The sequence below is a fragment of the Columba livia genome, chromosome 2 (assembly GCF_036013475.1).
Source record: "Columba livia isolate bColLiv1 breed racing homer chromosome 2, bColLiv1.pat.W.v2, whole genome shotgun sequence".
NCBI classification, from domain to species: Eukaryota; Metazoa; Chordata; class Aves; order Columbiformes; family Columbidae; genus Columba; species Columba livia.
Genome location: NC_088603.1, coordinates 108,461,488 through 108,474,894, shown reverse-complemented (window position 1 = coordinate 108,474,894; position 13,407 = coordinate 108,461,488). Strand labels below are relative to the sequence as shown.

The window sequence follows — 13,407 nt, the reverse complement described above, 5'->3', positions numbered from 1 at the left end:
TGTGGTTAAGCTTGCACTTTGTATGATAAGATGCAATGATTAAGCATATATATTTGCATCAGAGTACGGGTTTGGAGGTTTTTTCGGCCAAAGTAGATGAGCTTTAAAAACTGCTAAGTTGGGCATTCCAGGGCGAGATTGGCTGTTGTGCTAATTCGTTGTTATTATTTTTAAAATTATATTCTATTTGGTTGTTCTTGAGTCATGCGGAAGAGCAAGGAACTGAGGTAGCTGGAGTAATGACCCCCAGACTATGTTTTCTTCATCAGTCACATTTCTGTTCTGCCTTATGGTTTTATTTCTTTATTTTTACTGCATTGGAGTTATTTTAAAGGATAGCTTTGAAGGAAGCTGCTTTGTTCTCTCTTTCCCTCTGCAGCCCTCTGTCTCAGAAATAAAGATCACCTTACATTCCCATACCAACTTTACACACACAAAAGACTTGGCAGGTCGTGGAAGAGCAGCACAGTCTGTAAACTCTGGGTGAGTAAATGTACAGCAGACATGTGGGCCACTTTGCAGTTTCTTCGGTAGAAGATAGTTTAACTGACCACTAATCCTGCCACCTGTTGCTAATGCAGTGTAAAACAAGGGTCTCTTCCTTACTGCTGATTTAATAGCATGTCAGTCACTGGACTACGCACAAAGGAAAGATGCGCCCTTTCTGACTAAGTCATCTTTCCAGCACCGTCTTGCCTTCTTTCAAGGTGGTAATGTTCCTTCTCTCGAGTAGCCACAAATGGAGAAACTTTTCCATGTTTGGAGTAAAATCTTCAGCTGAATTTAGTGGAGTGCCTACTAGCTGCCAGATGAGAGCCCTTTGAGTGAATGCTTTTGAAAACCAAATGTTTGGGGCAGAAAGAAGAGGGAAGATACAACTAGTCCGCTCACCTTGAAGTTCTTTAGGCTGCAGCTGTGACTCTCCATGCCTTCAAATCAGCATGAGGCACTTGAGATTGGAGCCCTAGTTATGGTGGCAGGATAGTGCCCAGTATCTTGGAAACACTCTAGGAGAGACTTCGGTTTCGTATGATATCACATATGCGACGATAGGAATGTCTCTGTGAAAGTGAATTTATTGTTACCATTAGCTGCTATACAGACATTAGCAGCCTGTCAGTTTCTCTCATCTCTGGCCAGGCACATCGCTTTGATAGGATGATGAAGTGCTTTTGACTGTGTATGCTTGCTTTTATACTTCGTATTTGGTGAGGCCACAGTGTTGATTTGGGTCTCTGGGTATATCTCTGACAAAAGAAATATGGAGAGATTCTAGTTAATATTGCAGTCCAGGGTGCGGGAGGGCTGGAAATATTATTTTTTGTCTGTGAGAGTGGAAAGGATGCAGCAAAGTACTAAAGAAGGTGTATTTGAAAATTGGCCGTTAGGGTTTTTTATCTCTAAAAGTTTACTGGGCTGCAATCTGGTGGAGAGTAATAGACCTGTCACAGTGAATAGGGAGAAACTTCTTAACTCCGGAGAAGCCTACAAAATGCAGTGGAACTGCATTCTCTGGCCCTGAGTATGGCAGATATCCCAGCAGCTATGCATGCCTGTGTCTAATTCCACAGGAGGATGTGAGCAGGATGCGTGTGAAAGGAAATCATGTGCTGAATAATCACACTGGTAAGGGAGCCAAACCCTGGCAGCCGGCATTTGCCATTGGTGGCTGGTTGAGGAAAGGTGGATGGGGCTGCAGCTGCATCCAGCTCTGGGGTGAAACAGATGGGCAGTCACTGTATGTGTTCTGATAACCTGTGTGGGCAAAAGGAAAACAAATGGAGAGAAAGGATCAGAATATTTGGTGTGTGTTCAAACACCAGCCAGCATTAAGCCCTGGCTAGCAGGTATTTTTCTATTTAAAAATAGCCATTAGGAATATACAGGTGGTATTGAAGATGCTTATAAATACCAAACAAATGAACTCAGCACTTGACTGTCTCTCAAGATGCTTAAATGGTTCTTTGTTACAGTACTGTCTGAACACTTTACAACTATGGATGATTTAGATCCTCATAATGCTGTTACAAGGTAAAATCAAGTCGTGATTATTTTCATTTAACAGCTAGTGAGCTGAGAACGATAGAGCCAAGAATTCCTGTGCCAGACACAGTCCTTGCAGCATTAGGATGAAGGATTGTATTTTGATATAACTGACCTGGTTGTGCGTAGAAAAATGTCTCTGAGAACAAGTGGTGCGCTTCCTACGGGTAGAGGGAATTAGAATTAATCTAATTCTAATGCACACCAGAAGAAAAAGCCTTATTCTGTAGGCAGTTAATGTTCCACAACACCAGCATTGGCCTGACAATGCACTAGCGATTAGAAGTGATTTGTAGGGTGTTTTACTGTGGGCGAATTGACACAGACCATCATCCTGACTTTGTGGGAGTAATATACTGACTGACTTAAAACATACTAATATTACTACATATTGTGAGTTTGAAGAAGAGCATACAACAAACAAAAATGCAGAGAGGGATGTTGTTGTAAGGTTCACACATGGACAGATGACCAAAAGAACTGTGGTGGTTCCTTCTGAAGAACTGTGGAATAATCCTCCTCCTAAAAACACAGTTGCATCAAGATCCTTGTGTTTGTGCTGGGGTCTTGGGGAACCAATATTCAGTGGGAACATTGCCGTTCATTTGGCTGGTACCTTTCACTCAGGAAGGTGCTTAATGTCACACGGACAGTTCTGGAGGGCAGCTCTGTTTCCAGTTCTTCCTGTTCAAAAACTTGCTGTGCAACTGTATATCCCTTGGGCCTTTGTAGAAACTCCTTGTACATCACTGGTGGCACAAAGCCGTGTCTGATGTCGTTTGGAGCTCTTGTTGCAGAAGGACATTGCCAGACTTGGTAATGAAGTAAAACACTTAAAGGTGGTGGTGATGGGGTAGGGAGCAAAACCACAACAGACCTCTTATTTGGTAGAGGGCCTGCCAGGGAGCTGAAAAATCATCCTGCTGTCTTGGGAAGCAGGCGTGTTCCTGGGCCAATTCTTTAGCTCTGGAAGGGGTATCCCAGCACGTCAACAGGAATAGGATCTTCTCTGAGAATAGGGGGAAATAATCTATTTCTCATTGTATGGGGCTGTAGCAAAAATTGGAATTTACAAAAATTATTTCTGTCCCGAATGAAGTGTGTATTCTTTTGACTGTCTGTGAGGCTTCAGAGCACTTAAGCTTGCATCTTCCTGGTTCGGGCTGAAGCCTCAGGCAGTTTTGTGTTGGTGAAGCGGCTGAGAGCCAATGTGTCAGTCTGCGGGGCTGCTCTTGTATTTTCTTCTGTGCACTTGTGCAGTGGTGGGATTTGCTCACTGATACATCTTGCAGATGGAAAAACTGAATACAGCAAGAAGGTATTTGCACTTCTTCCTGGACACTGCTCTGCAGTGCGTGGCTGCATTTTCACTGGGACAAGCTTGGTGCTTGGCAGATTCAGTTCAGTCCCAGGGGTGTCTCTGAACCCAGGTCTCCTGAAAGGTATTTCTCCTTACAGCAGCGTCTTCAGACAAGTAAGTGATACCCAAATACAGGGAAGGACGAAGGATGCATTTAAGGTTAGCGAAAGTTTGTTGGGTAGAGTGATTCCTGGATTAAAATACCGCCCTTGGAAACTGTGATCAGGAGTCTGTTGTGCATAACTCTTCCTTGTATGTTCATACAGTTGATAAAAATCCAAAGCCAGTTTCAGATGCTCTTCAAGCCGCCTGCCACAGCCTTCCAGAGCAGCTGTAACTGGATTAGTAAGACATGGAAAGTATTGCAATGCTGCCTGCATCCGATCATCTGAGTAATGATTAAAATGTTAATGGCAGGCATAGAGAACTGAAGCAGACTGCAAATTGCAAAGCTTTATTTTGTTGTTCAGCTCATTGCTTTTTTACCTCCTATTGGAATTTAAAAGACAACCAGAATCCTGTGCTCAGCATTACCACATCACATGCCTTTGGGTTAAGGACTGACATCTCCCAAAGCATCAAAGATGCAGGTTGCATGTCTCAGTGCTGTGTAACAGACCTGGCCTGAGGAGTGACATTCCTCCAAGATACCAGACTTGACCAGAGCTGAGTATACATTTCTGCAAAAGCCCAGGTATACTTTATGGTACAGGCCTAATGATTTCTTTGATGATGGCTAATAAAATGCTAACCATCTAGCAGTGTTGCAATGTGCTTACGCTGCTGTGAATTTTCAAATTCCATTGAAGTCTTGCTGAGGATAATGGGAATGGACCAGGGGGATTCAGCTGTAAATCAAAAACTAAAGCGTGGCCAATTCTGGCAGTGGAAAGAACAGCTATTTTAATGTGGAGAAGCTGAACTGCCAAGTCAAAACCAGCTGCACTTAACAGAGCTACTGGAATGAAAGGTCTTTCTGCATTTACATTTTTTGTAAGACTCATTGATTATTTTTATTTTCCCTAAAGTTTGAACTGTGTCTTTCTCTCAGATTTGCTTGGCCAGTTGCAGAGATTTTGAGTGCCTTTTTTTTTTGGTATTCAAAATACCAAATGTATTGATGGTAAAGGACAGTTTTTTCCTCTTTGGCAGCTTCATACCAACTCAAATGTTTTCATCTGTATATCTTAATTACTTCAACAATGAAAGTTCTACACTGGGCAAGGCAAGGTCCTCTCCTTCCTATCTGCTGTAGCACTGGCAGGAATCAAATCAGTGTAACAAAGAGGAGAATTTAGCTAGGAAAGTCTTGAGCATAAACTGGCTCCTCTGTTACTTTTCAGTTAGTAGTGAACCAGCCAAGAAATTTTTCGGGTGGCATGAATATGTGACAGGGAGCCAGGAATTGTTGCTTCTCTCAATAATCAGGAACAGCCAGCTTCCTTTCTGAGCAGATCCTCTTCCAGAAGAGTAAGACAGCTTCTTGACTGCACCCTTGTTCTGTATGTTTGATGAAGAGGTTTGTGGGTTGTTGATATTTTTTTTTTTTCCTCACTTCTCTCTGTATCTGAAAGATATCAAACGCAGGATTATCTCACTGGAAGGTGCACTGAAAAGGTCACTGGTGGGCCAGGTTTGACCATGGTTATTTCTGGTGCATGCACTTGTGCATGCTCTTGATGCTAACCTGCCATGAGAAAGCTTCATGATAGTTTGCTGGCCAGTTATAGTATTGCTTTCTGCCTACAACCCAGGTTTTCATCAGTGTGAGCAGCTTTGTAATTCCATCCTATATGCATGCTGAAGAAGCTATGCCACGGGAGGCTGCCTGGGGGTTATGGTAAATCAGCCCTGACTGCATTGGTTGCATACTTTTTCTTTTGATCAGGGATCCTCAGAGGAAGGACTGGGCTGTCAAAGGCTCGTGGTGCCTTTGCAATTAGGGTGGCTAGCGGGTATGCTCTTGGGGACCCCCAGCACAAAGTGGCTCTGAGGGGCAGATGCATTCCCACCATGAGTGATGCAGGGGAGTCCTCAGGGTTCAGTGGAAGCCATGTGAGCCACGAGGCCAGTTTCTTGCTTACGGGAAAGGATACAGAGTTGTCATATCCAAGTGTTTCTCACGTTATTGTTGAAATAGTATTGTCGTTACTGGCTTCTCGTCTTGGTATGAATACCTTCCAGGTTGTTAGGGTATAATCATTCTTCTTCCAATATGTGAGACAAATGCGCGTGTCATGGTTTAACCCCAGCCTGCAACCAGGAACACAGTAGCCGCTCACTCATTCCCCAAGTGGAGTGGGGGAGAAAACTGAAAAAGAAGGGAGAAACTCATGGGTTGAGATAAGAACAGCTTAATAAGACAACAACAGAAATAATATACTACTAGTACTACTATGTATAAAATAAGCAATACTCAATGCAATTTCTCACAAACTCGCATCACGCTGAACAGCCAGGCCTGGAAAGGAGAGTACCCGAGTCCCAAACAGCCAGTCGCAGTGATGGAGCAAAAAGGCAAAAGGCAAACAGGCCAAAGGCCAACTGGAAAATGGCAGAATAGCAAGAGGCAGAATTCCAAATAGAGCGGAACAGAACTGGACTGGAATGGAACTAACCAAACTAACGGAAACAATGAGCCAGAAAAGCTTACTCCAATTATATACAGAGCATGATGCTAATGGTAGGGAATATTTCACTGATCAGCCTGGATGTCAGTGTAGGTGCTGTCCTGTTATGTTTCCTCCCAGCTGCTATCTTGCACCTCCAGCTGGATGGTTGAAAAAGTCCTTTGTTTCCTTGGCAACAGCCAAGACATCAGTGAGTTCTTACATTCTTTTCATACTGACCCCAAATCACAGCCTAGCTACTGAAATAAATAAGTTAGTACTTCTCAGGCAAAGCATGGGAAACCTAGTGTGTTATCTCATTATTCTTATAGTAAATCCAAAACAAAATATTGTGGTAGCTACTAATAAGAAAAGTTTCTAACTGCAAGAAGAAAAATTAACTCTCAGTTAAACCAGCACAGTATGTTAAACTTTCTGCCTGTAGATCATGTCTCAATGAATCTGTACCTTTGGAGGTACAGATATTTTTAATTTGTAAAAATTTGTAGAAATTGAAATACCATGGATTGAATCTTGGCTTCCATCCTTCTGAAGGAGCCATATGTTGGATCCCCGTGTTATATAGATCAGTTCTCCTTTAGTTCTCAATGCAGATTTTTGTGTCACCCATCTCCAGGGTATCTCAACACTCTTTTAAAGCTGAAATGGGAAGTTAGTCATGAGATCTGTGGTGGTTACAACCCAGATGTTCTTATTTTTTCTTACTTTGCAAGTGGGAGGACAGAAGGCAGTTTCTTCAGTATGTTTTTCTTGATGTACCATTTCCTTGTGTAAAATGCTGTCTATTATTCTTGTTTTATTTGGTTTCCAAAATCCAAGAGTCATGAAAAGATTTTTGCATGGTTTATCTAATTTTACATATAATTAAAAAGCCTTCTGTATAGTCAAGAAAATTCTGTGTAGTCAAGAAAAAAATAGCTGTTGCAGCAGTGTGCATAATTATAGGACTGCTCTTTAGTCATCAGTCACGATATGTTTGGACTTTTTGTGAATTCAACGTTTATTGCATTTCAGATGTAAAATTAATTTACATGAGGAGTTTAGTTTGCGCAGGGCAATAGGACTTGACCCATCTGAATTTATTAAAAGCTATTATGATATCAAGACTAAAGACTAATGTCCTAATCAGGGATGTGTTTACAGGGTAGTATAGTTCCCTTCAATTTGGAAAAGTGCTTGGAGCACTGAGCTCTATGGTTGTGCAAAGGTAGAAGATAGACATACAGATTTAAATTGCAGAGCTGAATTTTCCTGCATTAGCTTTTTTTCTACCAGGATGCACAGATCTGGAACAGTAGAACAGAGGTATGTACTAGCTGCCTATTTGTAATGGGAGAATGGTTTCTTTTTTAAATATATTGCTCATGTTTAACTGCCTTTTTTTTTTTTTTTTCCCCAATCTTTCTCTATGCTGCTGCAGATCAGCCAGAAGAAATCAGCAGTTCAGTTGTTGTTTGCCTGCAAATGAGTTGCCAGCATCCTGTAATTTTGCTGGCGTGAAATCACCGTCTCATCTCCTTTAGAGTAATGTGAGCTGAGAAGAGGAAAGTGGGGTGGTTCTCCATGAGCAGGAGTGTGGGTGGAAGCCCTGTTTTTTGCAGCATGGTGCTCTCCATTCTGGTGCTCTTAAAATCCTTGTGCCTAAATCTGTAGGTAAAGGACTTCAGAGGAGTGGAGAACATCTTTTCAGGGTTAAAGAGTTAAAATCAGGAACTGGTCGTGCACGCACTGGTTCCTTGTATTTATCAGAACCATCTGATTGCAGCGTCAGATTTCCATATCCATATTGCTGACCAGTGAGAGATTCTGAAATTGTAGGTACTTCTTCTGGTGAACTAATAGTGATTCACTTACTGTAAATTACATTTATACTCCTCTCCTTCCTCCCCACCCCACTCCACCCTTTTAACTTATATCTGTACAGTGCAGTTTATAACTGATATTTAGGTAAGTGTGCTATGAGGCTTATGAAGAAGGAAGGAGAAAAGCAAAATGTGCAGTTGGTTCCATGAGCGACTCATCGAATGCACCACGAATATCTTGATTGAGAAAAATTATTTTATATTTATTGCTTTCTTGCCACTCCTTCATTTCATGAAGTGGTGTACTCTTGATCATGATGAGTCAACTAGTATGCTGCTGCAAGCCTTGCATTTCTGACAGATAAGGATTTTTCTGAGGAGTTACAGGATCTGTTACTTAATGTGCAACATAACTCCTGAGGACATGTTCTCAGTTTCTGAAGCTTGTGCAATCCCCTCAGCTCAATACTGCTGTGCCCTTTTACATAAGTCAAATCTTATTCTTTGGTGTATGGTTGTTGTTATATATACACTAACATGGAATGAAAAAAAAAAAAAAGGGGGTATAAAAATCTGGTGAAAAATAGAAGTTTGAGAACTGAAAAATGAAGTCATCCGCATGCGTGAGAGTAATCTGCACGTGTAAGTGTTACCCAGGCATGTGGCTTGACAAGTCTGTTATAATCCTTTGAAGAAAAAGAGACAAAACAAAGATGGTCATCCCCATCAGATGTTAGAAAAATGGATTTATGTAGAGAGGAGAAACATATAGCAAAGGACAAAGCAAATGGTAGCAGGAAAGCTTTGTACAGCCTTAGTAAGGAGGCTTAATTAAATGCATTGCTGAGAAGTGAATTCCTTTTCTGCTTCTTTGAAGCGACCATACTTTCATTGAATTCTGCGAGATACCTGAAAGATAGTTCCCTATTGTCAGCAAAAGATAAGGTCTGATTAGTGGTAAAAGATACCTATTATGTTTTCAAGTTGTTGTATAGTATTCATCCACCATGATTTGCTTTAGTTTCAGGCAAGTGTCTTATTTGACAGATGCAGGTATGTTAACATGAACTGAAAATTTTCTAAAGTGGTTTTAAATCCTGCATTGGAATGATAATCACTGCCTTAAGTAGGAAGCCTTTGCTTTTTTACTTCCTTCCCCTCTGTGCTCTAACTGTATACTCCGGTAGCTGGCTGTTTGTGTCCTCCAGGCAACAAAACCAAATCTGGGAGTGCTTGTTTCATCTGAACTCCTTGGTGCAATAAATTGCCTGGTCCCTGGAAAGCACTGCGTGCAACAGTGGTCTTCCTAAAGACAGGTTCATTTGTGGTCCAAGTCCATTGATTTCACTGGAATTACACCAGCGGTATGTTTAGCCCTCTCTGTAGTCTAAGCAACCCCAGGAGCAAAGTGCAAGAATGCCTTTAAGCTTCTTGGTGTTCCTGGCATGTGCTTAAATTTAGCCCTGCTTATTGCGAGAGATGTGAGGGCAACAGAAACTTTAAAAGTTCATTTAAAGCTGGCACAAAATGTTAGTAACAGCCACAAACTGAAAAATGAAGAGGTAGGAGCTTCCAGGAAAATGAGCTAAGCTTTAGTCTATGCATATGGTGTCATGTCCCCGTCAGAGAACTGGGCTTCTCTTGCTCAGGAGCTGGAATTGTAGTTGCCCTTCTGAGTGACCTGTCGAGGGAGCTGAAGGAAGTATCATAGTTGAAACTAAAGCATCGTCGGGTCATGGGATTCAATGTCGACTTTCAGACGTGGTGGCAGAAACTCTCTGTCCCTGATGTCCCCACAAAAGGGAAATTGAATTCCTTGCACCCAGTGCGTGGTTGTTCTAGTTTCTCCACATGTAAAATCCAGAAAAAGAATTAGATCCTTCGTTTCACAGAGGACTTTTTTTTTGTAGTTGTTTTCTGCCATCCCGGTCTTGTAATTATACAGAGGTGTCATCTGGAATTGATAATGAAGGCAAAATTTGGGAATAGCAACAGGATGTGTTGCTGCTATTCATCAAAAGTTACGGGGATGGTTTTAAACACTGCTTCTCTCTTTGATCTTTTTTTCCTATTGATTGAACACAGTAGATAAACAACCGTCTGTGTAGCATGAGCATCTATTATGGCTTTTAAGCTGACTAAGGACAGCTTTGAATTAAATATGAGAGTTTAAGTGATGGTGTTCTATTAAGTGCTGTCTATAAAGACTTCACTTCCAGTGGCGATAACAGTTTCATTTAAGCATGGTGAAAGGAAATCTAAATATGGGCATTCTTTTTCTTTCTTATTCAAAAAGAAGAATAAATATTGCAAAATTGATTACAGGAAAGGCTAAGGCTTTTTTTTTTTTAATATGTAGTTATGTGTGTAATGCTCTCAACAAACTATATTCTCTTGTCTTCAAGATTTTCAAGAAATTTGTGTAAATTAGTCAGGTGTCTTAAAGTGTGGATACAAATGAAACTACCAGGTGCAATCTGGTAGTTTTGCAATCACTGCCAATGTAATTAATAGAAGACTTTCCACTGACTTTTTAATGAGTTAGATTGGACCCTGTTCTGTCATTGTTAATGTCTTGGAAAGGTCAGGATCGATTTCCTGGCATCCTTTTTGTCTCTAAGGAGGCTCTTTGCAATTCTGTGGGAGACATAGTGATATTGCTGTTCCTCTTCCCTGATAGTTGTCTGTATAATTTAAGTTCTTCTACCTGCCATCCAAGGCCTTGTGAAATAACAGAGACAAACCGAAAAATGCTGCGTGTTGGGGAAGTTGTTCAAATATTAAATGCCTAAAATAGTATTTCTGCATAATGTCAAGCTTTCCCCCACCCCTCCCAGGTTATTCTGAGTTTTATTCCAGTACTGTATTGCTGTTATTTTTCCTTCCTGATTGGGGGGAGGAAGAAGACTATTCCTGCAAATGTAATATATTGCAGTGTAGAGAGCAAGTTGTGTTGCATTTAAAGTAACGCTGTTCCACTGCAGTCCAGTAACAACATGCACAGTGATAGCTGCACATCTCTGGGGATCCAAATATTTGGATTCCTGCCTTTTCATAACCACCTGCAGTCTCTGTGAAGTTTCCACCAAGCAGGCTTGTTTATCTTGCCATGAAAAGGTTAGTTCCTCTCAGTGCTGTCAGTGTACCAAAATGTTGGCTTTAGTTGTCTGTTTTGGAGCATGCTTGTGCTACCCTTGCAACAGGGTATGAACGAAATAGTTTCTCTGGTTTTGCTGGGTAATGCACCATGTGTTTGAAAGCACAGGATTTTTTTGTAAATGGTTGTGCTTGAAGAACTGCAGTCCTGGCTACAAGAGTATAAAATCCACCCCCAAAAGTACAAGGGTTGGAGAGAAGGGAGTGTTGTGAAGAGGACCAGGCTGCTCAAGGAGGTTGTGGAGTTTCCTTCTCTGAAGACATTCAAAACCCGCCTGGACACATTCCTGTGTAGCCTCATCTAGGTGTTCCTGCTCCAGCAGGGGTATTGGACTAGAGGATCTTTTGAGGTCCCTTCCAATCCCCAACATTCTGTGATTCTGTGACCAGAGAACTGCATTCACAGTGCTCACATTCGAATAGGATAATCCACGTGCTCTCCTTTTTTTTGAAACATTTAACCTGCCCGCTTGCCACTGGAGAGGATTTGATTTCACACATAATTATTTGACTATTTCTTCAGGTGAAATATTGCTATTGAGTCTCTTGAACTCACTGTTACGCTTTTCTTTATTTTCAGGATACTGGGGTTGGGAAGTCAAGCATCGTTTGTCGATTTGTCCAGGACCACTTTGATCACAATATTAGTCCTACTATTGGGTAAGTACCACGCATTGTATCTTTTTCTTCTGTATATTTTTTAACTTGCTGCTCCCTGCTGAGTTCCTTTCTCTGCCTTACTTTCAAGGCTCTGAATACTGTATATATATATATATATGTTGTTTTTTTTTTTCTCCAGTTTGTCAATCTCACTCAACTCTTTACTCGTCTTTAATGCCTTTCAGCTTATGTTACCTGTTTAGAGAGTCTGGGTCTGCCCCAAACCAGGTCTGCTCTGCTGTTGTTGTTCTGGGAATACAGAGAGACCTTAAACTTGCTATATTGCGTCATACTCTCTTATGGAGAGGCTGACAGAGCTCTGCCATTCTCCTCCTGTGAATGGTGTCTCTTGAAATAGTCTCTTTCCTGGAGCTCTCCAGAACCACACTGTATTGCCTTGTGTTGTGCATGGCCATGACCTCCAGTTCTTCTGTTTTGTTTTTCTTCACCCGTCTCATTCCAAGAGATTCTTAGATGTCTTACTTAGTTGATGTCCTTTTTGTCTTGTCATGAGCTTCCCACTTTGGGTTGTGTTTCGATCACTGGACCTTAGGATTAAAATTGCTTTGGTTTCCCCTGGTCAGTGAAGTATCAGATCTGATCCTCAGAGCTAAAAGAACTAAAACCTCACAAGCCAAGAGGCACGATGACCAGGGCACCCCAGAGCTGAGTAATGGCAGGAAAACTATGGGGACCCCTTAACGTACCCACATTGTGTGTCCTACCAGGTTGGGCTGGAACAAGGACATTGTCTGTTCCCAGATGTGAACATGCTTTTGTCTAGGTTTAGGATGTGTCACATTATCCTGCCTTTCTCAAAATAAGGACAATGCAATTTAAACTAAGTATAAGTAATTCGTATCTATTCTTTGTTAAAAGCTTCCAAGCTTCCATGTGTCAGACCATCAGAAGCCTATTAGTCTGTAGCCAATTTTAATTCCAAATTTTTTTCTTTTAACATCTTAGAGACAAATCTGCCAAGTCCAGCGTTACCTGGAAAATTTTGAAAATTCTTGATCTCTTACAGGAAGGGAATCTAATATGTAGTGTTCACAAAGGAGTAATGTGGGTAGGAAGGGCTCATCTGCTTGTGTGTTAGAGCTGTTTTAAGTGGGTTGTGAAGGATGGTATCAATTGCTGTGTGTTGATCAGAGGGTTAGACAATTATCTTCCAAAGCTCTGCCTTTCGATGCATGAAGGAGTCTCAGCTGGAAGTTACATGTTGAAGTTCAAGGACAATTTTGGACTCCTGAAAGTAATGAATAGATAAAATTGGACAGAGATGCAGGAAGGATGTAATGGATAACACTACGGACAGAAGGATGCTTGTTTTCAGTGAAGGAATTGATGGGAACTTGAGTGGTTTTTTTTACTTCTAAATCATCATCAGCCTTTTCCCCCCAAGTAGTTGTTGTTGCTAAGTAAATGTCTTCTGCTCAAATGGGAAAAAATCCCTTTAATTTTCATAATTATGATAACGGGGGAAAATATTTTTCAATTTGAAGACTAAAATGTGAAAGATGGCTTGCATACAGCTGATTCTACTTGTCTATATAGGTAATGATTTAATTTTTAGTTTCTTCCAAATTAATCAAATGTTTTAAATATAAAGTCTTTGCATTCTGCTGTAGCTGCTGCAGCTCTGAAGTTCCTGTTTTTGGACCTGTTAAGTGTTGCTTAATACTTTGAGGAGGAGAGCAACAGCTGAAAGCACACACCCTGAAAACAAAAAATGCTGCTTTTTTATTTCCTTAAT

At 41.1% G+C, this 13,407-nt stretch overlaps 1 protein-coding gene across 2 annotated transcripts in view; it reads left to right on the top strand.

The window, feature by feature from the left end:
• Positions 1-13,407, top strand: part of RAB31 (RAB31, member RAS oncogene family) — a 69,360-nt gene that overhangs the window by 17,511 nt on the left and 38,442 nt on the right. For both annotated transcript variants that reach the window (XM_065053133.1, XM_065053132.1), the window contains exon 2: positions 11,572-11,651. In XM_065053133.1, the coding sequence (XP_064909205.1) occupies positions 11,572-11,651 (80 nt within the window). The remainder of the gene's footprint in view (positions 1-11,571; positions 11,652-13,407) is intronic.